This window comes from Telopea speciosissima, chromosome 8 (genome assembly GCF_018873765.1).
Source record: "Telopea speciosissima isolate NSW1024214 ecotype Mountain lineage chromosome 8, Tspe_v1, whole genome shotgun sequence".
NCBI lineage: Eukaryota > Viridiplantae > Streptophyta > Magnoliopsida > Proteales > Proteaceae > Telopea > Telopea speciosissima.
The window spans coordinates 14,849,327-14,874,032 of NC_057923.1; the positions used below are offsets into that span (position 1 = coordinate 14,849,327).

Genomic DNA, 24,706 nt, shown 5'->3' on the forward strand with positions numbered 1-24,706 from the left:
TAGATAGATGGGGAGAGAGAGAGAGAGAGACTGACAATACAAATCCAATCAAGACAAAGAACAGCATAGAATGTACCTCCCCAGTCAATGAAACACCTAATTGCTCCCTTCTGACGTTCTCTTGCAGATCTTCTAACTTCTTCTCATGGTGATCAACTATATCAACCCTCCGTCCAAACAGTCCTAAGAAGCCATCACGTGTATACTTCTTTTGAGCAGGATTTTTTGATTTTAAGTTGACAAGCCTTTTATACAACTTCTGTTCGTCCCTCTACAAAAAGTATGAAAAATTAGTAAGAACTGAAAGAAAATGTATGAATCCAATTCAGAAATATGATGTACATGATTACAATCACATTTTATATATATATATATATATGTGTGTGTGTGTGTGTGTGTGTGTGTGTGTGTGTGATCTAAATAACTAAGGGTGGACCTTGGTGTAACGGTTAGGTTGCTCCATTGTGACCAAGTGGTCATGGGTTCAAGTCTCTGGAAACAGCCTCCCCGCAAAGCAGGGGTAAGGCTGCATAAATTATGACCCTCCCCAGACCCCGCAGTGGCGGGAGCCTCATGCACTGGGTACGCCCTTTTTTTATATAATCTAAATAACTGCATATACAACCTTAAAAGATGGCACTATCTTTATTATAGGTATATGTCTCTCTTGACACATGGAATTCTAGTAATTAGTTGTTATTAGTAATTGGTTAGAAGAGGCTCTGACGTAGGATTTTGTTTCAGAAGGAATCGAGCAGCAATGGGAGTTAGAAGCATTGTTGAATTGTTGGGCATTCTACAGGATGCTTTCCATGAGAAAAATGGCTGACAAGAATGTAGAAGTAGACCTCTGATGGTGCATATTCACCAAAATCATTTGTTCCAAATTTTAATTAATTCAGCCAAACTCCTATCTCCTATAAACTTATCTGAAAATCTGGGCCCTCCTCTGGTCAGAGCATCATGAAAAGGTGAACACTAGTGAGAGGCTTCAAAAAAGGAGGTGGTGGCTTATCTCATGGTTGAAAAATCGGAAATTGTCTTAAACAAATTGCAAACCAGTGCTAAAGAATCAATATCTTTCTCATTGTTAAGGGGTTTTGAAGGCATATATGCAATTTGTGTGAGACTAATTCAGATGTCTGTACTGGCTACATGAGAAAATATTATGCATAAGATGTAAGAGATACTTTCTCTTTCGAATGGTGAATGGAACAGAAAGAACGCGAGGAGGCGGGGGGAAGTGCAGTGCCAAGGAAAAGCAGAACCACAAAACAGTTTTCCAAGACCCTTTTCACCTGCAGTTTCTTTGTTCTCGTCTGTTTTTCATGATTTATTTTTTTCCTTATATGATTTTCTTTTCATGATTCTGTATTTTGGAAGTCTTAAAATTGGAGAACTGAATGTGAACTGCAGTCATTCATGTTGTCATTGATCATAACAGAACTAATATCATGGTTATTTTTGTAACAATGGAAAAAAAGAAAAATATTTTGCAGCAAAATGTATTGCTCCGCAATGGACGTGTATGAGTTCTTCCCTGCCTCCCTTTAAAGGTTTTCTTATTTATCATTTCTTTCTCTGTGCAACACAATGGATTTGGATTTTGAAGGAAACATTACTCTGTTTGCCTCGACAATTGAAGTCCCAAGTTCTGAAGCAAGATACATACAGAAACCTATCCATCTATTGAAACTGTAACTCATCAGCATAGTTCGAAAATTCGGCAAAATCTCATCAAAGATTCGGATACTTCAAAGTGGCCGAGTCGAAATACCATACGAATCAGTGGATCAACCATAATTTGGTCGAAATTAACACCGAAATTTTGACCCTATGTCATATCGTTTTGGCAATATGGTTCAACAAGGTACGATAAATACCCTGTTTTGAATGTGCCTGGTCGAAATTGCCGACCAAAGTTGAGCTAATTCGCCTGTTTCGCCCCTTCTCTCTCCGGGAAGAAGGAAAACCCATGTTTCAGTCTGATTTTTGCCACCTCACCTCTATACACTGCTGGAATATGGTGTTGAGGGTTGCCACGTCACTCCAACGACATCTTTTGCTTCATATTGGTGAAGATTTGGCCACATTCAACAATTCAAGGTATGAACTTCTTCCCAAAAATGAATTTTTGCAAAAAGAAACAAAAAATATATGATAAATACCTGAGCATTGGCAGTGAAATTTTTATAGGTTAGACCCCGCAATGGCGGGAGGCCTCAGGCACACACTTTTTATATTTCTAATTTCAAAAAATGGATTTTCCTACAACAAAAATGTGAAAAGAATTAAGGTTATACAAGAGGCTTTTTTAAGATTAGTAGAACAAAGACAGACTATATGATATATAATTTTAGTCACACTTTGATGGATACTGATATGGTGCGATTGAGGAAGGAGAGATACCGCAAAGTGACTATTTTAGATATCTGGGGTCAATCATAAAATAGAAAAGGTGTGTTAACAGATCAGAATTTGGCTGAATGCTTGGATGATTAATTCATCCCAAGCACCTTCTTATTTATAAGAATAATAAAATTGTAAAATCTGTACATGAGCAATGTGGGACTAAACCACATATACAAAAACAATAAAATAACAAAGGGAAAAAGTCCAGAATACCCCCACAGTATTCTGGCCCATATATTTAACACTCCCCCTCAAGTTGGAGCATATATATCATGCATGCCCAACTTGACTAAGATAGGATGAAACAGCTTGTTACTCAGTCCCTTAGTGAACACATCAGCCAGTTGATCAGTAGACTTCACAAAGGGAATACAAATGAGGCCGGCTTCAAGCTTCTCCTTGATGAAATGTCGGTCAACCTCCACGTGTTTAGTGCGATCATGCTGCACAGGGTTGTGAGCAATGCTAATGGCAACTTTATTGTCACAATAAAGCATCATGGGAAGATGGACAGCAACACCAATATCCTGCAATAATCCTCTAAGCCATAGAAGTTCACAAATGCCTTTTGCCATTGCACGAAACTCGGCTTCAGCACTGGACCTTGCCACAACATTCTGCTTTTTATTACGCCATGTGACAAGGTTCCGACCCACAAAGGAACAATAGGCAGAGATAGATTTCCTGTCGGCAGAACCAGCCCAATTGGCATCAGTATAAGCGTCAATCTTAAGATGACCATTGGGAGATAGAAGAATTCCCTTTCCTAGAGCAGACTTCAAATACCTCAGAATACGACGGGCTGCATCCATTTGAGAGGAATAGGGATCATGCATGAACTGGCTCACCAAACTTACAGCAACTGCTATGTCAGGTCGTATGTGGGAAAGATAGATCAATTTGCCCACTAACCACTGATAACCACCCTTGTCAACAGGCTCACCCTCTTTCTCCCTAAGTTTTGTAGTAGCTTCCATAAGAGTATCTGAAGGAAGACAACTTAGCAGCCCTGTCTCAGTTAATAGATCAAGGACATAATTTCGTTGAGAAAGAAAGATGCCCTTTGAAGATCTAGCAACTTATATCCCTAGAAAATATTTTAGAGGACCAAGATCTTTGACCTCAAACTCACGGCCAAGGAGAAGCTTCAAATCCCTGATTGCAACATCTTCATTACCAGTGACCACAATATCATCCACATAAACGATGAGAAGAGTAACCTTGTCACCAACTCATCTGATAAACAAGGTGTAATCAGCATTGCCCTGCTTGTAACCTGCTGAAATCATAGCCTTACGAAATCTGCCAAACCAGGCCCTAGGTGACTACTTCAACCCATAAAGAGCACGCTTCAATTTACAGACCTTGCCCCTAGTCTTGTCATCAGAGAAGCCGAGTGGAATGTCCATATATACCTCCTCCTCAAGCTCCCCATGAAGGAAGGCATTATTCACATCTAACTGTTGGAGATCCCACCCAAGATTTGCAGCACAAGATAATAACACCCTGACGGTGTTGAGCTTTGCCACTGGTGCAAAGGTCTCCTAATAGTCAACCCCATTGCAACTAGGCGTGCCTTATACCTATCCACCAAGCCATCCGCCTTCTATTTGACCACAAAAACCCATTTACATCCCATTGGTTTTTTCCCTGGAGGAAGAGCCACAAGATCCCATGTATTATTTTTATGTAGTGCTCTCATTTCTTCCAATATTGCTGCCTTCCACTTTCCATCTGCAGATGCTTCCTGCCAATTGTTAGGAATCGAGATAGAGGAAAGAGAAGATACAAACGCATGAAAAGAGGGAGAAAGAGAGCTATAAGAAACAAAACGAGATATGGGATGTAAAGTGCAAGTCTTAGTACCTTTGCAATGTGCAATACGTAGATCGGAAGAAGAGGAATTACCAGGAGATGTAGGATCCGGATCTGGAGCCGGCAATTGGATGGGTGGTGCTACAGTTGGTTGCAGCTGCCCTCTGTTGGATCTGCCCCTTGTATAGGTGAGTATGTTGAAGTTGTCAATTCTCTTCTGAAATTCACCAATAGTTCTTTGGAGTTTGGACTGGGGTCAGCTCCCCCTGGATAGGAACATTAACAACACTATTTTCAATGGTCTCCCCCTGTAAAGGATTCCCATCAGGTGAAGGAGGAACAGCCAAAGGGTGTTGGGTATCAACCAAAATAGGATGGGCAGCAGTGGGTGGTGGTAAAGAAGGCTGGACAACAGCCTGAGGAACCTCTGGTAAAGGAATCTCAAAAGACACATCTTCACTAGAACTCTCCCCTTGAAGAGGTGGCGAAGAATAGTAAGAAAGGGACTCATAGAAAATAGCATCCATACTAACCATGGTACGGCGGGAAGGGGGATGGTAACACTTATATCCTTTCTGGGTCAGAGAATAACCCAAGAAAATACAACGGAGCCCCCAAGGTTCAAGCTTGCCTGGAGATCTAGTATCTCGAGCATAGCACACACAACCAAACACCTTAGGAGGTACAATAAATGAGGAATTCCCCCTTAAAACATCAGAGGGGCTACGGGAGTCAAGCACCCGGTAAGGTAGCCTATTGATTAGATAGGCCGCAGTGAGAACCGCATCCCCCTAATATTGAGAGGGTACATTTCTCACAAACATCAAAGCCCTGGCCATCTCTAATAAAAGGCAATTTTTCCTTTCTACCACACCATTCTGGGCAAGGGTATCAACACAACTAGTTTGATGAAGGATGCCATGATCAGCTAAATATTTTTTAAATCGGGAATCTGTGTACACTGTTCCATTATCACTTCTCAATACTTTGAGAGTAGCCTAGAACTGAGTTTGGACCATTTTATGAAAATGCTGAAAACATGAGAAAACCTGATTCTTTGTGTGCAAAAGATACACTCAAGTGTGCCTAGAATGACAATCAATGAAAGAGATAAACCAACGATGACCAGAAATAGATGTTTTACGACTGGGGCCCCAAACATCAGAATGCACGAATTGAAAACAAAAACTCCTTTTATTTGAAATTGGATAAGTTGAACATGTCTGTTTGGCCAGAACACAAACCTCACAAAAAAAGTCATCCTTAGTACGAAGGGTGACCAAACAAGGAAATAAATGAGCTAAAATTCCTAAAGGGGGGGGTGACCTAACCTAGAGTGCCGTACAGTTCAGAAGAGACCATGGAGTTCTGGTATAGCGGAGAAGGCAATAGTGGTGGAGAGAAGCAACCTTCATCAAGCAAGTACAGCCCACCGTGCACTTTACCCAATCCAATCGTCTTCCCAGATTCCAAATCCTGAAACACACAATGAGATGGAAAGAAAGTGACTTTGTAGTTGAGATCACGAGTCATACTACTAATGGAAAGAAGGTTAGTAGTAAAGTTAGGAATGTGCAAAACAGAAGGCAAGGGAAGAGAAGAAGTGCAGTTGATGAGTCCTTTTCCAGAAATGGAAGAAAGGGAACCATCAGCCACCTTAACCTTGTCTTTCCCAGAAGTGGGATAATATCTATGAAACAAGCTAGAAGAACCGGTCAGATGATCTGTAGCTCCAGAATCTATGATCTAAGGATGGGAAGCTACAGAAGCACAATGACCTCCAAATGTAATACCTGACCGGGCAAAGTGTGAACCTGAGGGAGCAGAAGAACTGGCAGGAGCTGATGTAGTAGAGGCAGCAGCAGCAGAAGACCTGAGTATACGTAGGAATGCCTGTAGATCATCCTGGGATAGACCAGTGTCACTAGTAGGGGCTGCAGTAACAGTTTCAGACTGATGGGCCTTGGTCTTTGTCGTTGTCTTTGTCTTGGCAGCCCTTTTAGCTTCAAAGTCAGCCAGTTTCCCATGAAGTTTCCAGCACTTCTCCTTGGTGTGATAGGGTTTGTGACTGCTCACAAACGACAGTCCCTGTGGTAGAATCACCAAGAGAAGCAGTGCTACTAGGTGTAGGAGTGGCAGGGGTAGCAGCCTTGAGAGCTGATCGGTCAGTAATAGGGGGTGCAATATGGCAGCCCGACGGTTCTCCTCAAAGGACACCAAGGCATAAGATTGTTCAAGTGTGGGAAAAGGCTTATGGCCCAACACTTGAACACGAATCTGATCGCACTCCACATTTAAGCCAGCCAAAAAATCGTAGGCCCTAATCTTGTCCACATGCTTCTTATAGGAGGCAATATCAGCAGTGAAACTCGGGTGAAATTCAAAAAAGTGATCCAACTGCTGCCAAAGGCTACGTAAAGTAGCATAATATTTAGAGATTGTCAACTCTCCTTGAGTAGTGTGAAGGATCTTCTTCCTGACTCCTGAGTTCATAGACCTGGGCATCGTTGCCAAGCTGCCCGTAGGTCTCCTTACAAACAGCCCAAATCTCCAAGGCTTTGTCAAGAAGAAGAAAATTATACTGCAGTTCTGTAGTCATAGAGCCAATGAGGTAGGACATGAGAACTCCATTGTTGGCCAGCCACCTGTCTTGAGCAGGTCCAATCTCAGTTGGCATAACACTGGTGCCAGTAATATGACCAGTAAGGCCACGGCCAGCAATGGCAAAGGAAGCCGACCTAGACCAAAGCAAGTAATTATTGCCATCCAACTTGATTGGATTAGGAGTAAAGTTATGATAATCTGATTTGTTGTGTCCATCACCAACAGAAGTAGCAGTCGAATCCACTGAGTCACCCATGAGATTAGTAGAGAAGCCTAAATCACAGAGAGGGGCTGTTATAAAGAGAACCCCACGAAAGCCTGCAAGTAAAGGGCCGAATACTGGAGGAGAGCCCTCTGGTAATGATAGAATATTAATCTCCAAATATCAGCAACAGCAGCAAAGTGAATCCCTTGGATCGATTCTTACAGAGTTTGAAAAACCCTGAAAGTGCTGAAATCGATGTAGGGGAGAAGGAGAGCAAAAACACTGCAGATGGAGCTGAAAATAGGACAGAATGGTCCTCTAGTAATGCTGAATCACCCTGCCAAAAACCAGCCGCAACAGAAATCTGAAAACCCTAGATCGATATTGGTCAGGGTTTTGAAAATACCCTGAAATGCTGAAATCGATAAAGGATGTAAGATGCCAAAAAACTGAGGTGTTGCAGCCCCAACCAAGGTCGAGTGTGTCTGTATAAGTTGAAAACCAGCCTTCAAAAAATCAGAATCAATAGAAGTCACCAGCCCCTAGATCAATAGTTGTCAGGGTTTTAGAAAAAACCCTGTTTTTTGTGAAAAATCGTTCTTAGGGGTTCTTGAACAGATCTGATGATAGGAACAGATATAAAAGAGAAGGCCTGTTGTAGTTCTTGGTCTTCAAATAGGAGGAGTGATCCCTTGTAGCAGAGATGGAAGCAGTCCCCAAAAAACTGAAGAAGCCAAATAACGCAGACAGATAATAGTGTAACTATCGAGCAGAAAATCACACCATAGAAAGAGGTAATGGAGGGCAGCAAGTCAGCAACTAGATCTTGTAGATCACCTCATTAGTGCTGCCCTAGTGGGAGAATGAAGAGCAAGAGAAGAAAAGGAAGAAAACGAGAATGAAAAAAAGCAAAGAAGGAACTGAAATCGAGAATGGAAGAGAAGGGGGGTCCCTAATTCGAGATCTGCTCTGATACCATGTTAACAGATCAGAATTAGGCTGAATGCTTGGATGATTAATTCATCCCAAGCACCTTCTTATTTATAAGAATAATAAAATTGTAAAATCTGTACATGAGCAATGTGGGACTAAACCACATATACAAAAACAATAAAATAACAAAGGGAAAAAGTCCAAAATACCCCCATGGTATTCTGGCCCATATATTTAACAAGGTGACATAAAGAACGATGTTTCACATAGAATTAAAGTGGGGCGGATGAAGTGGAGAGGTGCATCCGAAGTACTGTGTGACCAACGAATTCCTTTAAACATAAAGGAAAGTTCTATACGAGTGTTGTTCGACCAGCCATGATGTATGGGGCAGAATGTTGGGCAATTAAGAAGTGTCATATTGATAAGCTTTGTCTAGCAGAGATGATGATGTTAAGATGGATGTGTGGAAAAACAAGGATAAAGTACGAAATGAATATATATGAACAGACTTGGGAGTTGCCCCGATCAGTGACAAGCTCCGAGAGAGTCGTTTAAGGTGGTATGGTCATATTCAACGGAGGGAAAAAATAATAAGTAGCTACATTGTTGTTTTAGTGATCCTAGTTGATGTGCCTTAGTTAATAATGGCTTGTTTTCTTCATGCAACAGTCCAGTGGTGAGAAAATGTGTAGAATAGGCAATATTACACAAGGTATACCAATAAGGTTCAACATATACTACCAACCAAGCGTGCAAATCTAAACTAACACTTTGTGTGACTTTTCTTGCAATATAAAGGTTTACATATGTTTATATAGGCTAAAATAAGGTTTCCCTGAAGTATCGGAGCTTAATATAGCCGTTTGCCCCCTAAAATGGCCAACTGAAACTCATTGGCAAAATAATGCACTATATCGGCGAAATGTCGGATTGCAGTCCGGACAACGAGACTGAAACCTGAGTATTTGAACTATGCTCGTCAGATTAGGAATAATATTAACCCCAGGTATCATCCAACTTGTGCTTTCCTGGGAAAGTTACACACTCCAGCTGATTGACAGCCATGAAGTTTTTCTTTCTTTTTGGGAGACAGCCCCCAAAAGGTACGTCACGTTTTGATCTATTTTCTTGTCCCCACTCAATGTTTCCCATCATACCTGAGAGCCATTATCTTGCAACATCCAATTCTTAGTCAAAGCAAAGGTCTGAGTGTTATAGCACCTTCACAAATGCCCTCCAAACTTTTCTCCTTTCCCCAATGTGCATTTACGTTGATCAGGAACTCTTAGCCTAAGATCAACTAGGTCATTCACACTCTTTTGGCCTATCGAGGCAGTAATTATGCCTTAGACTGCAGCTTCAGTATCCAGTCGGCATCTGAGCTCCCAGTGGCGGCAAACTCATCCCTTTACACCCTGGTAAGCTGCCATTGGACTCCCTTGAGTGTTGCTATCCTCTGAGGCCTTCGCTCTCAGCGATCTGTTCAAACAAGCCCTCAGCTCAGTGAGTGTATTCTCTCCCTCATGCCCTGGTTTGTTACTCCAACTCCAGCCTCAGATTCTTCAGTACAGGTATGTATCCTCTCAGAATTATATTTCGTTCAGGGTTTTCAATTTAAATTTCGGTGTTGGGTGCGCAGGTTTGGCTCTGATGGCGCAGGTTTAAATTTCGAGTTCACGTGGTGTTTGCGATGGCGGCTCCCACCAGGGATGCCCTGCCTCCTGATCCCCAACATCGCCATAGGGTTTCTGGTGGTGGGGCACCCTCCTTTGCTGCTGTCGTGTCTCGCTCTTTGTCTCTCTTCCTGCGGTTGATGTTGAAATCAAGAAGGCTTCCTCTCATTATGGTTGCCCTGCGATCTTCTCCAAAGAAGAGTTGGTTCGTTCAGAGATGCCCTTTGCGACTTCACTCATCGCGAAGTGCAGCTACGGCAAGCCGTCGTTGTTTGTTATCAAGGCTGCATTCGCAAGATGCTGCATCTACAGGGGGACGTGGTGGTGTCGACGTTGGATCCCCGGCATGTCTTGTTGCACTTCATGATTCCGGCAGACTTCGTCAAGGTGTGGATGAATAAACAGATGCACATCCAAGGTTTTCTTTTCCATTTTATGAAGTGGACAGCAGACTTTACTTCTGGACGGGAGTCCCCCTTCGCGCCTGTTTGGATTTCTCTGCCGGGGCTGCCGGTGAATTTGTATCAGGGGAACTTCTTATTGTCAATCGCAGGGGCTGTAGGAAGGGTGTTGAAGGTGGATGGCGCGACAGTTAACTGTACTCGCACGGTTGCTGCTCGAGTTTGCGTGGAGGTTGATCTGCATGCGCAGTTGCCGGCAAAGATTTGGGTCGGTTGTGGCGACAGTGGGTTCCATAAATCTGTGGTTTTTGAGAAACTACCACTTTATTGCAGGCATTGTTCGAAGATTGGCCATTTGGAAGATTTGTGCACGAAGGTGCAGCGGCGGAGGATAGAGGTTGCGGCGCCTGCTGCAACGGATGGGGTTGAGGAGGGGAGAAAGGGCGACGGGGTCTTCGTTCCTCATGGCGAAGGCACGTCGGCTGGTGCTGGTGCCGGTCGTGAGGGTGTTGGTGTCCCTGGACAGCGGCAGCGAAGGGCTTCGCGCAGGTTTAGGGGTCAGTGGAGACCATTGGCGCCAGACTCAGTTGATGGCCATGCGATTGAATTACCAGATGGTGGAGGGGTGGAGGCACCACGCAAAGAGCAGGTGGGTCTTGTTGGGGGTGCAGCAGGCAGCACCGGCAGTGGGGATGCAGTTTTTCCTGAGCCTGGTGCCGGCGGTGGGGATGCCCATGCGTGTAAATTTCCTGATGGTGTAGGAGTGGAGTCATCACGCGAGGAGCAGGTGGGTCTTATTGGTGATGCAGCTGGCAGAGCCGGTGGTGGGAATGCTGTTGTGGTGAGGTCAGCGGTAGTGCCTTCGATTGCTTCAGCTGAGGTTTGCGATGAAGTCATGGTGCCTAGCCAAGTTTGGGGGCTTCCAAGAGCATCGTCAGTAGCGCGTGATAGGCCATCATTTTTTGCAAATGGTGTTGCCCCGGCAGGTTCAAAAGATGACACGCAGATAGCAGGTTCAGCACCAATAGTGGCAGATCGAGTGGAATTGATGGAGAGTCTCAGAGCGTTTAACGCCACGCTTGCAGGGAGGGTTAACAGGTTGGTGGTGCGACTAGCTGAGTCGCATTTGGAGGCGGACCCTAGCCCTGCAAGAATGCCAGAGCCTCATGCAGGGGCTGTTTAGGGGGGTCGTGGTGGTAGGAGGCTTTTGCGGCCGAGGGTACCTAGCCTTGGGGGGGCCTTAGTCTATAAGCGCAAGAAAATTAAGAAGGCTGCTGCGGGAAGGAGGGACAGAGAGGGGTCGCAAAGAAGGGTCACAAGATCGATGAGATCGACAGTTGCAGCTTTACACTCTGAACAATGAATTGCATCTTTTGGAATGCAAGGGGGGTTGGAAATAAGCCTACGTGTAGGCGATTGAAGGCTCTTGTTAGCACTAATAAGGTGGATTTGGTGGCAGTGGCTGAGCCAAAGGCACAAGCTTCTCAGGCGCATGTGGTTAGGAGGAGGATCGGTTTGGAGTTAGTTTTTTGTTTGAACAGGCTTTGGGTTTTTTGGAAGGCTACGGTGCAGGCCCGTGGTGGATGAGGGCAACCAGTTTGTGACCTTAGAGTGTGTGGGGGGTAGTGCAGGCTCCTTTCTCATTTCTTTTGTGCATGGCTTCTATGAGAGGGAGGAGAGGAGGGGCTTGTGGGAGAGGTTACAGGAGTTCGCCCAGTCTGTTTCCATTCCTTGGGCGGTGGGGGCAACTTTAATGCTGTGGTGGCACCGCCTGAGAAGGTGGGTGGGAGGCCAACTTGCTCTTGCTCTTGGTCTCGCTCTCTGGAGGATTTTGGAGGTTTTGTTAATAGGGCGGCGCTTATAGATGCCACGGGTAGGGAACATGTTCACATGGTCTAACAATCAGAACGGCGCTGGTAGGGTGATGGCTCGGCTGGACAGATTCTTGGTGAATGCAGAATGGGCTAATGTGTTTACCAGGTGCTCAGGGACTCATTTCAGCAGGACTTGCTCTGACCATGCGCCTCTTGGCCTCTCCTTTGGTGTGGAAGGGCGCCGTTCTTCTTCAGGGTTCAAGTTTCAACAAATGTGGCTCCAACACCCAGAGTTTCTTTCTTTTGTGAAGGAGCAGTGGGATAAGCCGGTGTTGGGTTCTGCTCTGAATGTGCTCTTCTTGAAGCTTAAAGGGCTTTGCTCTGCCCTCCGTAGCTGGAACAGGGAGGTGTTTGGTGACATTCATCAGCACGTTAGGGATGCAAAGGATGCGGTGTGTAGGGCTGAAGTTGAGCGTGACACATGTGAGGAAGAGGCGACCAGTGCAGCTCTGGGGAGGGCTCAGGACAATCTCTAGGAGGTGCTGTTACAGGAGGAGATTTTTTGGAGGCAAAAGTCCAAGGTTCACTGGCTTAAGGAGGGAGACCGCAATACAAAGTTCTTCCATTCGATGGTCAATGTCAGGAGGGGAGTTGCTTATGTGGAGCGTATCAGAGGGGCTAATGGCGAGTGGATCTCGGATGTGGAGGAAGTGCAAGAAGAGGCCGTGCTACTCTTTTCAAGTATTTTTACTTCACAGGGCTGTGTGTTGGATGAGGGGTTGTTATCAGTTATCCTTGAGGTGGTAACTGAGGCTAATAATGCGGCTTTACTGGTGGCCCCATCTTTGGAGGAGGTAAAGGGTGCTGTCTTTGCCTTGTCTGCGGATAGTGCGCCTGGGCCTGATGGTTTCTTGGGACATTTTTTCACAGCTTGCTGGGAGGGGGGGTAGATGTGTGGGCTGCGGTGAAGGAATTTTTTGCAGGTGGGGCTCTCCCAAGGTACTACACGGCTGCCAACTTGGTCTTGATTCCAAAGAAGGACAACCCAAATGTGATGGCTGATTTGAGGCCTATTAGTCTATGCAACTTCTCCTATAAGATTATGGCAAAAATCATGACTTCTAGGCTTGCGGGCTTGCTACCTACCCTAGTAGCGGAGGAGCAGGGTGCTTTTGTGCAGGGGAGATGTATTCATGATAACATTTCCCTAGTGCAAGAGGTTGCGCACGAGTTGAACAGGAAGGCAAGGGGGGAAATGTGATCCTGAAGTTAGACATGGCCAAGGCCTATGATTCGCTTAAGTGGAAGTTTCTGTGGAGTGTGCTCTTGAAGTTTGGGTTCGGTAGGGATTGGGTCAATCTAATCAGGAGGACAATCGAGAATTGCTGGTTCTCGGTGGTGCTTGGGGGCAGGCAGTCAGGGTTCTTCAAATCTACCAGGGGGTGCGACAAGGGGATCCGCTGTCGCCTACGCTATTCATTTTGGCAGAGGAGGTGCTTAGCAGGGGAATCAAAGAGTTATTTTTGGAGGGGCATGCCTCCTATTTCAGGCTGCCGAAAGGGTGCCCAAGGGTCTCTCACAGTCTTTTTGCTGATGACACCATCATCTTCTCCAGGGGCCTCACGGGCTCTCTTAAGCAGATCATGGGGTTCCTCTCTAGGTATGCAGGTTTTTCTGGACAGCTTGTAAATAAACAGAAGAGCTGTTTTGTGACTGGGAACAAGACTACGCCAGCGCATGCAAGGATGGTGGGGGCAATCACAGGCTTTACTCAAAAGACACTCCCCATCACTTACTTAGGAGCCCCTCTTCACTGTGGCAGACTCAAGATCTACTTCCTTGATGGCCTTATTGATAAGATCAATAGAAAGTTGGCAGGTTGGAAGGGTAAGCTACTCTCTGCGGGCGGCTGGGTTACCCTGCTGAAGCATGTCCTCTCTTCTATCCCTATCCATGTCCTGGCCACGCTGGATCCTCCTAGAGCTGTGTTGCGAAGGCTGTATGGTATGTTTGCTGACTTCCTCTGGGGATCCTCAGAATGGGGGAATCGAAGGCACTGGGTTAGCTGGCAAAAGGTGTGTAGGCCGCAGGAGGAAGGGGGCCTTGGAGTTAGGTTGCTGGATGAGGTTGGGCTGGCTTTGAGGCTTAAGGGTCTTCGGCGTGTTCTGATGGAGCAGTCTTTATGGAGCAGCTTTTTCAAGGCCAAGTTCTTCAAGGGGCTCCATGTGGTGCTGGCTGACCCACAGGGGATGACCTCCAGGTCTTGGAGGAATGCGCTGGAGTTTAGGGGATTGGTCCTGGAGAGGTCTCGGTAGCTGGTTGGCTCTGGGGATGTACTTTATTGGCTAGATAACTGGTCTGGGGCAGGTCCTCTGATTGATACAGTGAACAATGCCCTCCAGATTGATGTTGATCTACGGGTGAAAGATGCTGTTGAGGGGGATGGCTCTTGGAGGCAAGATATTTTGGATTACATTGAGGATGAGGCCATTCGGCAGGCTATTATCCAAGGCAATTATCACATCTCTGACAGGCCAGATGCTCTAGTTTGGACACCGGCTAGTGATGGTCGGTTTTCCACCAAATCAATTTAGAATGAGATCAGGACGGTAGGGCCAGTTGCGGCCTATGCAAAGTGGATTTGGAACCCATCTCTCCCAACCAAGGTGGCTTTCTTTTCTTAGCAACTGTTAAATGGTAAGATTCCCACGGATGTTACCTTAATGTCTGTAGGGATTCCTTTGGCCTCTCGTTGTTACTACTGTGGCTGCCCACAAAGGGAAACTACTGATCACTGCCTTATAGGTGGAGTTACTGCTGCTAAGGTGTGGGGTTTCTTTTCTCGTTTGTTTGACTTGGTGCCTCATCCAGGGCAGGATGTTAGGGGTAAGCTAGAGCAGTGGCATGGCCTGGCGAATTACGACTGCATCAGTGGTTACATTGTTGGTCTTTTGCCGGCTTTGATTATGTGGGAGCTTTGGAAGGAAAGGAATAACAGGAGGCATGGGGAGGCTAGGCGTACTGCTGCTACTCTCATTGATCGTGTTAGAAGGTGGGTGAAAGAGCTCCCACTCCCCTCTAAGGTGGGAAAAAGTGGATCTGCAAGGGATGGGCTGGTTCAGCAGTGGTTCGAGCTAGTAATTCCTCGGCCCAAGGTCACTCGTCCAATCCCGGTCTTTTGGTGCCCCCCTTCTGTTGCTGTCAAACTTAATATGGATGGAGCCTGTCGGGGCAATCCAGGGGACAGAGGAGGAGGAGGGGTCATCCGGAACAAGGAGGGAGCAGTCTTGGCAGCTTTTTCTAACAGCTATGGGAAGTGCACTAATGCTATTACAAAGCTAAAGACTTTGAGGGATGGCCTCCGCTTATGCTGTGATCTGGGTACATAGATGTGCTAGTTAATTCGGACTCAGAGACCACTGTGAGGCAGATAAATCATAAGAAGTGTAATCTGTGGCAGGGTTGGTGCTGGTTTGACGAGATCCTCCAGCTGATTGAAGCGACTAGGGCAAAGGTAGCATTTTCCTACAGGGAGAGCAACAGGGCTGCTGATTGGCTGGCCAAGCAGGCTTGTGTTTCGCAATGCTCTATAACCTTTCAGCCGAATAACATGCCGCTTGGTGGCTTTCGGTGTATAGTGAGGGAAGATAGAGAGGGCCTGCCGGTCCTTAGAGCTTAGGATTTTGTGTGTTCTTGTTAGCTGCTTTGTGTGGGCTGGGGTAAGGCGGGACGTCCCCCCCTGTATTCTTTATTCTTTTTTGTCTTAATAAAATTTAGGGGCTGGCCCAGGTCCCAGAGAAGTTCGGGTTAAAAAAAAAAGGTATGTATCCTCTTTCAAACCATTTACGCTTCCCTGTATACCCAAGCCAGGTAGACTCATACTCCATCCCATTCACCATCCTCCCCTCTCCAGTGGCAGGTGGGTCTCCTCTTTCCTTTGGGCAATGCCCATAAAAAATTTTCTTCAGTTTGCAAGACCCACATCTGCTAATATGTCCATCAAATGTGAAGTAGCCAATCAACTAGGCATTGCATCAACATGCATAAGTGTCTCAACCATAGGAGTTCACAAACTCCATGAGCCATAGCTCTAAATTCTGCCTCTGAACTTGACCGAGCCACAACTGGCTGCTTTTTACTCCTACATGTGACCATATTACCACCCACAAAAATACAATAGCCAAATGTAGATCGTCTGTCAGAAACTGAACCAGCCCAATCAGCATCAGTGTAGCCTTCAATTCTCAAATGGTTCTACTTGGCATATAGGAGACCTTTTCCTGGAGAGGACTTCAAGTATTTGAGGATCCGGTAAACAGCCCACTCATGGGGGCATGCATAAACTGACTCATCACCCCAACTGCATAGGTGATATCTGGGCGAGTTAAAGAGAGATAAATCAACTTAACTACAAGCCTCTGGTATTTCCCTGCATAAACAAGGGAAGGTCCACAATCTTCTCCTAGCTTATGATTTTGATCAATAGGAGAGTTTGCTGGTTTGCAACCCAACATCCCTGTCTCTTTCAACAAGTCTAGGACAAACTTCCTTTGACATATATTGATTCCCTTCTTAGACCTTGACCCTTCAATCCCCAAGAAGTACTCTAAGGGACCCAAATCTTTAATCTCAAACTATTGAGCCAAGTAGGTCTTTAGTCTAACTATCTCAGCCCTGTCATCTCCAGTCACTACAATATCATCAACATAGACAATAAAGGTTGTGATGGTACCATTACCTCGCTGAGTAAATAAAGTGTAGTCAGTTTGGCTCTGGGAATACCCATTGTTCGAAATGGCCTGTCTAAACCTCTTAAACCAAGCCTTCGGGAACTGATTCAGACCATATAGTGCCTTCTTGAGCAGGTACACTTTCCCTTCAGCTGAAGGACACTTGAAGCCAGGTGGAGTCTGCATGTACACTCTCTCTTCTAGATCACTATGGAGGAAAGCATTCTTCACATCCAACTGATACAATGACCAATCTTTATTGGTCACCAAAGATAAAAGAATTCTTATTGAGTTGTGCTTCACCACAGGAGCAAATGTCTCCTGATAATCAATCCCATACACCTGACTATAGCCTTTAGCTACCAACCAGGCCTTGTATGTCTCAACTGTACCATCTGATCGGTACTTGACTGTGTAGAGCCATCTGCATCCAACTTGAACTCTCCCCCTAGGAATATCAACCAATTTCCAAGTACAATTCTTCTCAAGGGCCATCGTTTCCTTGGTCATGGCTTGGTTCCACTTTGGGTCAGACATGGCCTCAGTGCTATTTTTTGGAATGGAAATAAAAGAGAGGGCAGCAGTGAAGGCAACACATGTAGGAGAGAGAGCATCATAGGAGACAAACTGGGCTACAGGATTAGTGCAAGCTCTCTTTCCTTTTCTTAACAGCAATAGAAAGGTCTAAATCAGAAGGGAGAAGGAATGTGACTTGACTGGGGAGGATGTATCTCAAGATATGGATCCAAAGAGGACTCATAGCCATAGTACTATATCTCGCGATATATCGGTATCTCAGGCCTACCGAGATATCCGAAATTTGGCGAAATTTTGCCGAAATATTGCATTTTTTCTGCAATATTTTGGGAGTCCATCTCGGTGGGTATTTGGCCATATCTAGGCCTGATACTTTATGGACACCCTTATTTAAGCTAAATAAACACATCTAAACCTTCATATTGCAAAAAAAATGAACTCAAAGTGGTGTTTTGGGTTTGTTCCCTTGATTGACTGTATACGGTCGGACCCTGTTGTATAAAATAGTTAAATACATATTGTTTAAGTACTAAAAAACATAATAAGAAATTTAAACAAAGTAATGAAACAAAAATAAAGTCAAATGTAGCCTTTAGTTTAAACTTTAAAGTTTAAACTCATAAAGTCATAAGTGCATAAGTCATAACTCATAAACTTCATAATAGTCAATAGTTTAATACTTACACAAAGTATTTTTACGAAATTTACCGAAATATACCGAAATGTACCGAAATTTACCGAAATATACTGCTCAATACACAGTATTTCTACGAAATATACCGAAATATATCGAGATATACCGAAATATACCGATATTTCGCCGAAATTTGAACTTTTTTCATTTCGGAAGCCCATCTCATCTTGGTAGTGTCGAAATTACCGAAATTTACCGAAATTTCGGCGATATTTCGCGAAATTTTGTACCATGCTCATAGCAGGTCTTCTTTCCCTTTCGCTTCAAGCATTCACCTCTTTTGTACACAATAACCTCATTTTCTTTGCTGGCAGCAACAACCCTTTTGTCCACAACAACCTCATTTTCATTGCTAGCATCAACACCTGAATGAGTATCAGTATCAACAACAGCCCCTTCTTTGCGTTTCCCAATATCAAACAGAAATTGAGAAGTAGGCAAAGGTGGGAGGAAATGGATAGAAACAGCATCTTCATTTCCACTATTCTCCCCCTAAAGAGGATGTTGAGAAGGAGTGAAGAAAGGTATAGATTCAAAGAAGGTAACATCTTTGGAGAGAAGTCGCCTTCAGGAAGAGGGAAGATAGCAATTGGGTGGTCGAGCTGGTCTAAGACCACCTCAGCCGTTGCTTCTTTGGTCGTAGATCAGCTAGGGCGCGAATCCAACAAGCACTTGGGCGGAGTAAAGCGGATCTACGAGCACCCTACTCGTCCTCAATTAACATTCCCTTCTCTTGCCTTCTCCTACTCCCTGATCGTAGACCACCCTTTTCTTCTTGCTCTTTCCGCTACAAGGAAGCGACAAGAGAACAATCATTTTAGAACCCTTATACCCTTTGGTAGAGGAGGAATATCCAAGGAAAATACATTTGAGTGCCTTGGGGTCAAGCTTAGTCCGAGCACATTTATTGACATGGACATAGCAGACACACCCAAACACCTTAGGAGGAAGAGAGAAAGCAAAAGTCTGAGGAGACAACAAGTCTAAAGGGGATTTGGAGCCAAGAAGTTTAGTGGGCATGCGATTGATTAAAAAGGCAGCGGTAAGAAGGGCTTTAGACCAAAAGGTCTTAGGAACATGTATGCCAAATAGGAGACTCCTAATGACTTCCAACAAATGGTGATTTTTCCTTTCAACCACCCCATTCTGTTGAGGGGTATCAACACAAGCAACTTGATGGATAATGCCATGATCAGTAAAAACTGTTGAAGCCCCCCATACATATACTCCCCCCCTTTATCAGAACGAACAATTTGAATGCGAATACGAAACTGTGTATAAATCAGTTGATAACATTTTTTAAAGGCATCATAAACACTTTTTTGTTTCATCAAAAAGGTCCAAGTTGACCGGGAATAGTCATCAACAAAGGAAACAAAATAACGATAGCCAAACAAAGTAGTGGGGAAAGGCCCCCAAACATCAGAGTGCACAATATGGAAAGGAACAGTGGATCTATTACCCTGATAAGGATAAGGAGAACGACAATGCTTTGCAAACAAACAGGGTTCATACTGAAACACATGGGAAGAAGGAATGGAAGAAAACAAGTGGGGCAATTTTGTCCTCATAACAGCAAAAGAAGGATGGCCCAAACAATGATGCCATAACATCACAGAGTCAACAGCACTGTTGTCATTACGCCTACATGCATAGGATTGAGAAGTAGGGGCAGGGGATGTTCCTTGATCAAGAAGATAGAGTCCCTTTTCCTCATGTCCTCTGCCAATTACCCTCTTTGTCACCAAATCCTGAAAAACACAATGAGATGGAAAAAAAAGTAACAGAACAATTCAAGGATTTGGTTAGGTGGCTCACAGATAAGAGGTTAGTATGAAACTGAGAAACATGAAGAACAAAGTCAAGGGAGATAGAAGAAGTGACACGAACACTACCTTTACTAGAAATAGAGGAAAGGGAACCATTAGCAACTCTAACTTTGTCCTTACCAGAACAGATAGAGTAGGAGTCATAACACTGAGATATGCCGGTCATATGGTCAGTGGCTCCAGAGTTAATGGCCCACGTAAAGGTAGTGAAAGGGCCAGATGTAGAGGCCTAAAGTGAAAGCTAAAGTAGGGCTATCCAGATATGACAAAACCCTACAAAATGCTACAATATCATCCTGAGTGAGGGATGTGGTGTCTGTCTGTAGTCCATATGGAGATCCCATAGGTGCAACCTCATTCATTAAGGAGCATGCTTTGGCTCCCTCTCTCCTGCTACCATGCATACCAGGTGGACAACCATAAAGTATCCAACATCTCTCTTTTGTGTGTCCAGACTTCCCACAATGGTCACAGTGGAACCTATCTCTGTCATTTCCTTGGGATGGACACTGGCCTTTTCCTCCAAGAGCTGACATAATGTAGGACTATACAAAAAAACACAAAGGAAATGATACTCAAATCCAATAGGGAGTACACACTCTACCCAAACAGAGACAGTTCTTATCAGGGAGGACTTCTCCAAATAACCTCTGTCGATTAACTTCTTCAAAGAACACACTTACAAGGTGGGAGTAATACCCAAAGTCAAATGGGGAGTGTATTCTCAACCCAAAGAAGAACACAGTCCAGCAGCCAAACAAGCCAAAGAGCTCAAAGAATTTCAACACCACAACTGGAGGAGCTCAAACCACTTTTCTCATCAACACCAAGCAGTCAAATGGGGAGATTACAGAAACAAACCAGCAATCAAATCCACCACTAGCAAGCAAACAAACAACAGTTTCTTGAAAATAGCTGAATCAAATGCACCATGTTCACATTTAGCTTCACTCCATAATAATCAATAACACTCAAATAAGGTACTCCTTCAACCAACAGCAACTATTCAACACACCACAAGGCTGTAAAGATGAAAAAGAGAAGTAAACCAGAAGCTGGCAGTACCTGTGAAGCTGTAAAGAAGTAGCCTATGTTCTACAACCATTCCATATCACCAACCGAGTCCCTAAGGACTTTAAAGTGTGCCTCTGGGCGACTCTAACAAGCCTGCTCCCACTGCAAAATATGGTGTAATAAGGGAGAATCGAAAAAAAGAAGGGAGGAGCTGGGGGTACTGTAGCAGCAGCATAAACATGAGTTGCAGGTCTTGGGCTGTCTTCTTTTGCAACCAGGCTACAGGGGGCTTGAAAGAGGAGCCTAGGGCAACTTCAATGAACTAAGATTGAGCTTGAACAAATATAGGATGAAGAATAGACAAGCTATAAACTCAGGATCTGGCAGTAACCCAGTCTGAACATTCCTTTGTTGATTTGAGACTAAAATAGTCAAATATTCACCCGAATACTTGTGTTGGTGCTTCTATAGTCTTCATCAAGACATATGGTATGATTCCTTCAAGGTTTTCACATAGCAGCCCCTTCCTTGGAACCCCTTTGTAACCTAGGGTTCCAAAGAGAGGGAGAGAAGATGGTGAGCTGGTAGAATGACACTCACACCAGAATCAAAGAGTGCTCTGATACCAAGTTGGAAATGATGTAAGAATAATCCAAGAGATAAGAGGAGAAGATGGGAAGTAAGAAGAGAAGGAGAGAAGACAATAAGAGGGAAAGAGATGGCAACCGAATGATGGAGAGAGTTGTATCCTCTCCCTTATTTGATTCACTAATATGAAATAGTAATTACAACCACCTCCCTAAGGACGTAAAAAGGTAAAACAAGAAAAATACAACACAAGACAAATAAGATACTAGACTAGCACCCAAACTACCCTTATTACATAACTCTAACAAATCATGCCCAACTTGGAAATAATTGGATGAAAAACTTTACTAGATAAGCCTTTAGTAAACACATCTTCCAGTTGCTCTACAGAAGTGATAAAAGGAATACAAATGATGCATTGTTCTAACTTCTCCTTGATGAAGTGACGATCAATCTCAAGATGGTTCGTCCGATCATGCTGAACTGGGTTGATTGCAATACTAATGGCTGATTTGCTGTCACAAAGAGTTGCATGGGAAGCTGAACAGGGACACATATCTTGGAGAAGACCTTGAAGCCTGAAAAGTTCACACATATCATGGGCTATAGCCCTAATCTCAGCCTCAACACTAGAACGAGCAACCACTGCCTGCTTCTTACTGCGCCAAGCAACAAGGTTTCCACCAACCAGAGTACAGTATGCGGAGGTGGAACGTCTATCGTCAGGAGAACCAGCCCAATTAGCATCAATGTAGGCTTTAAAGGAATTAAAGCACAAATGATAATGAGAAGAAAAAGAATCCCTCGACTAGGAGAAGACTTCAAGTACCTCAAGATCCTATATACAACTTTTTTTTTAACCCGAATATTACCTAGGACCCGGGCCAGCCCCTAGAATTTTATTAATTTCCAAAAAGAATGAAAGAATACAAGGGGCGGAAATACCACCTTACCCCTAACCCAAGAGATAAGAAATAAATAAAATAACATGGGAACTACATTTTGAGGACTGGCAAATCAGCCCTGTCTTCCCGAAGGATATGCTGAAACTCTCCCTGTGGCAGATTGTCTTCCTTAAAAGAGGTAGAAGACCCTGCATCACAAGCTCGATTAGCCAACCAATCTGCAGCCCTATTACTTTCCCTGTACGCAAAGGAAATACTAGGTCTGACCAAACCAATCAGCTCCAAAGCTTCCTGAAACCAATACAATCCCCTCCATAAGTTACACCTCTTAAGGCTAACCATGCTCACAGTGGAAAATGAATCAGAGTTGATCACAACATCAAAAAGGCCTAAATCCCAGCACAACTTCAAACCGTCTCTCAATGCTCGCAGTTCTAAAATTGATTTCGTGCAGGCACCGTAGAAGCTAGAGAAGGCCACCAAAACAAACCCCTCCTTGTCTCTTATAATTCCTCTACCCCCATCTACACCTGGTTCCCTGTACACGCACCATCCACATTCAATTTTACCGACACAAAAGGCGGGCACCAATATACACGAAGAGGGCATTTCGGCCTAGGAGGGTGTGCCGAGACCCCTAAAGCATGTCATATTTGCCCACCTCTAATCGAAGAACCTCTGCCAAGCTTGGATGGTAAAGGAAGGCGTTTCACCCAAACCCTGATGCTCTCAACAATTCCCACCGCCGACCTCATCCTTTCCCCATGCCTTCTGTTGTTCCTCTCCTTCCAAAGCTCCCAAACAATCAAAGAAGGCATGAGCCCTATAATGTAGGCACTGAGACTCCTGCAGTTAGTCGATTCGTGCCAAAGCAAAATACGGCTTCTAACATCCTGAGCATAGTCACTACATCAAAAATCCTTGAAAAATAGCTTCAAACCTTGGAAGTCGTGCCACCAGACACTAGACAATGGTATGTTGACTCTCTCCTTGGACTCCCACAACACGATCCTATATACAACATCCAAGTGATAATAGTAGGGATTATGCAAGTATTGGATGACCATACTAACAGCAAATGCAATATCTGGCCTAATGTGAGAGAGATAAATCAATCTCCCAACCAATCTCTGATATCCCCCTTTATCCAAAGGTTAACCATCCTTTTGCTTGACATGAAAATTTGCCTCTAAGGGGGTATTTGCTGGTTTGCACCCTAACATTCCGTGTTAGTCAAAAGATCGAAAATATACTTCGTTGAGAAAGGAAGATACCTTTATCTGTTCGTGCAACCTCAATCCCAAGAAAGTACCATAGCTTTCTAAGATCTTCAATCTCAAATTCGGTACCCAGAAAGGTCTTCAACCGGGCTATTTAACTAATGTCACTTCCTATAACCACGATGTCATCGACGTACACAATGAGAACAGTAATCAGCTCACCATTCTTCTTGATGAACACCATATGGTCAGCATTAGTCTGTTTATAACCCACAAACATCATAGCTTTATGAAAGTGCCCAAACCACACTTGAGATGATTGCTTCAATCGATACAAAGCTCGCTTTAATTTGCAAACCTTGCCAGTTTTGGACTAGAGAATCTAGGAGGGACATCCATGTATACTTCCTCTTCAAGTTCCCCATGAAGGAATGCATTTTTTACATCCAATTGTTGCAGACTTGCAGCTCCCATCCCAAGTTAACCGCACATGAGAGAATTACCTGAACAGTGTTTAACTATGCCATAGGAGCAAAGATCTCCTAGTTGTCGATGTCAAATGTCTGGGTGAAGCCCTTGGCAACTACTCGATCAACAATACCATCCATCTTCTGCTTCACAGTGAACACCCATTTGCAACCCACAGGTTTCTTCCCCGGAGGAAGAGCGACTAAGTCCCACGTCTCATTTTTTCCAAGTGCCCTCATTTCTTCTACCATAGCAGCCTTCCAATTTGAATCTGCCAATGCTTCCTGCTAGTGCTTAGGAATAGAAATGGATGACAAAGAGGAAACGAAAGCATGAAAAGGAGGAGAAAGAGATTCATAAGAGACTACATTGGAAACCGGATGTAGAGTACAAGTTCTAACAAGTTTACGAATGGCAATAGGTAAATCAAGTGTAGGGTCAGAAATAGGAGGAGACTTACTAGATGGAGAATATGTAGGAGAACTTGGATCAAGAGGTGATGATTGAAGTGGCACAGTGGTAGTAGTAGTGGCTTCATCTTGATGCCTTTTAGACTTGATGCGAACAAAAACCTTCAAAGGAACCGTGGGCTTATCTTGGACAAGAGCCGTGGGCTCCCCCTAGACCGAAATCTCCCCCTGCTCCCTCTGGACCAAAATCATGTCTTCTTCCATATTTGAAATTAGAGCAGTCAAGCACATCTTCCTGTGAAGAGGACTCCCCTGAAGAGGTGCAACAATGGGAAAATAATTCTCATGGAACACCACGTCCATAGAATCATAGAGATAAACATGTGGCAAGAGGGTGGATAGCATTTATACCCTTTTTGAGTCGCACACAACCAAATACCTTGGGGGGTAC

At 44.3% G+C, this 24,706-nt stretch overlaps 1 protein-coding gene across 3 annotated transcripts in view; it reads right to left on the reverse strand.

Annotated features, from left to right (window-relative positions):
* Positions 1 to 24,706, reverse strand: part of LOC122671239 (CSC1-like protein HYP1) — a 75,553-nt gene that overhangs the window by 34,257 nt on the left and 16,590 nt on the right. For all 3 annotated transcript variants that reach the window (XM_043868362.1, XM_043868363.1, XM_043868361.1), the window contains exon 5: positions 77 to 271. In XM_043868362.1, coding sequence (XP_043724297.1) covers positions 77 to 271 — 195 coding nt within the window. The remainder of the gene's footprint in view (positions 1 to 76; positions 272 to 24,706) is intronic.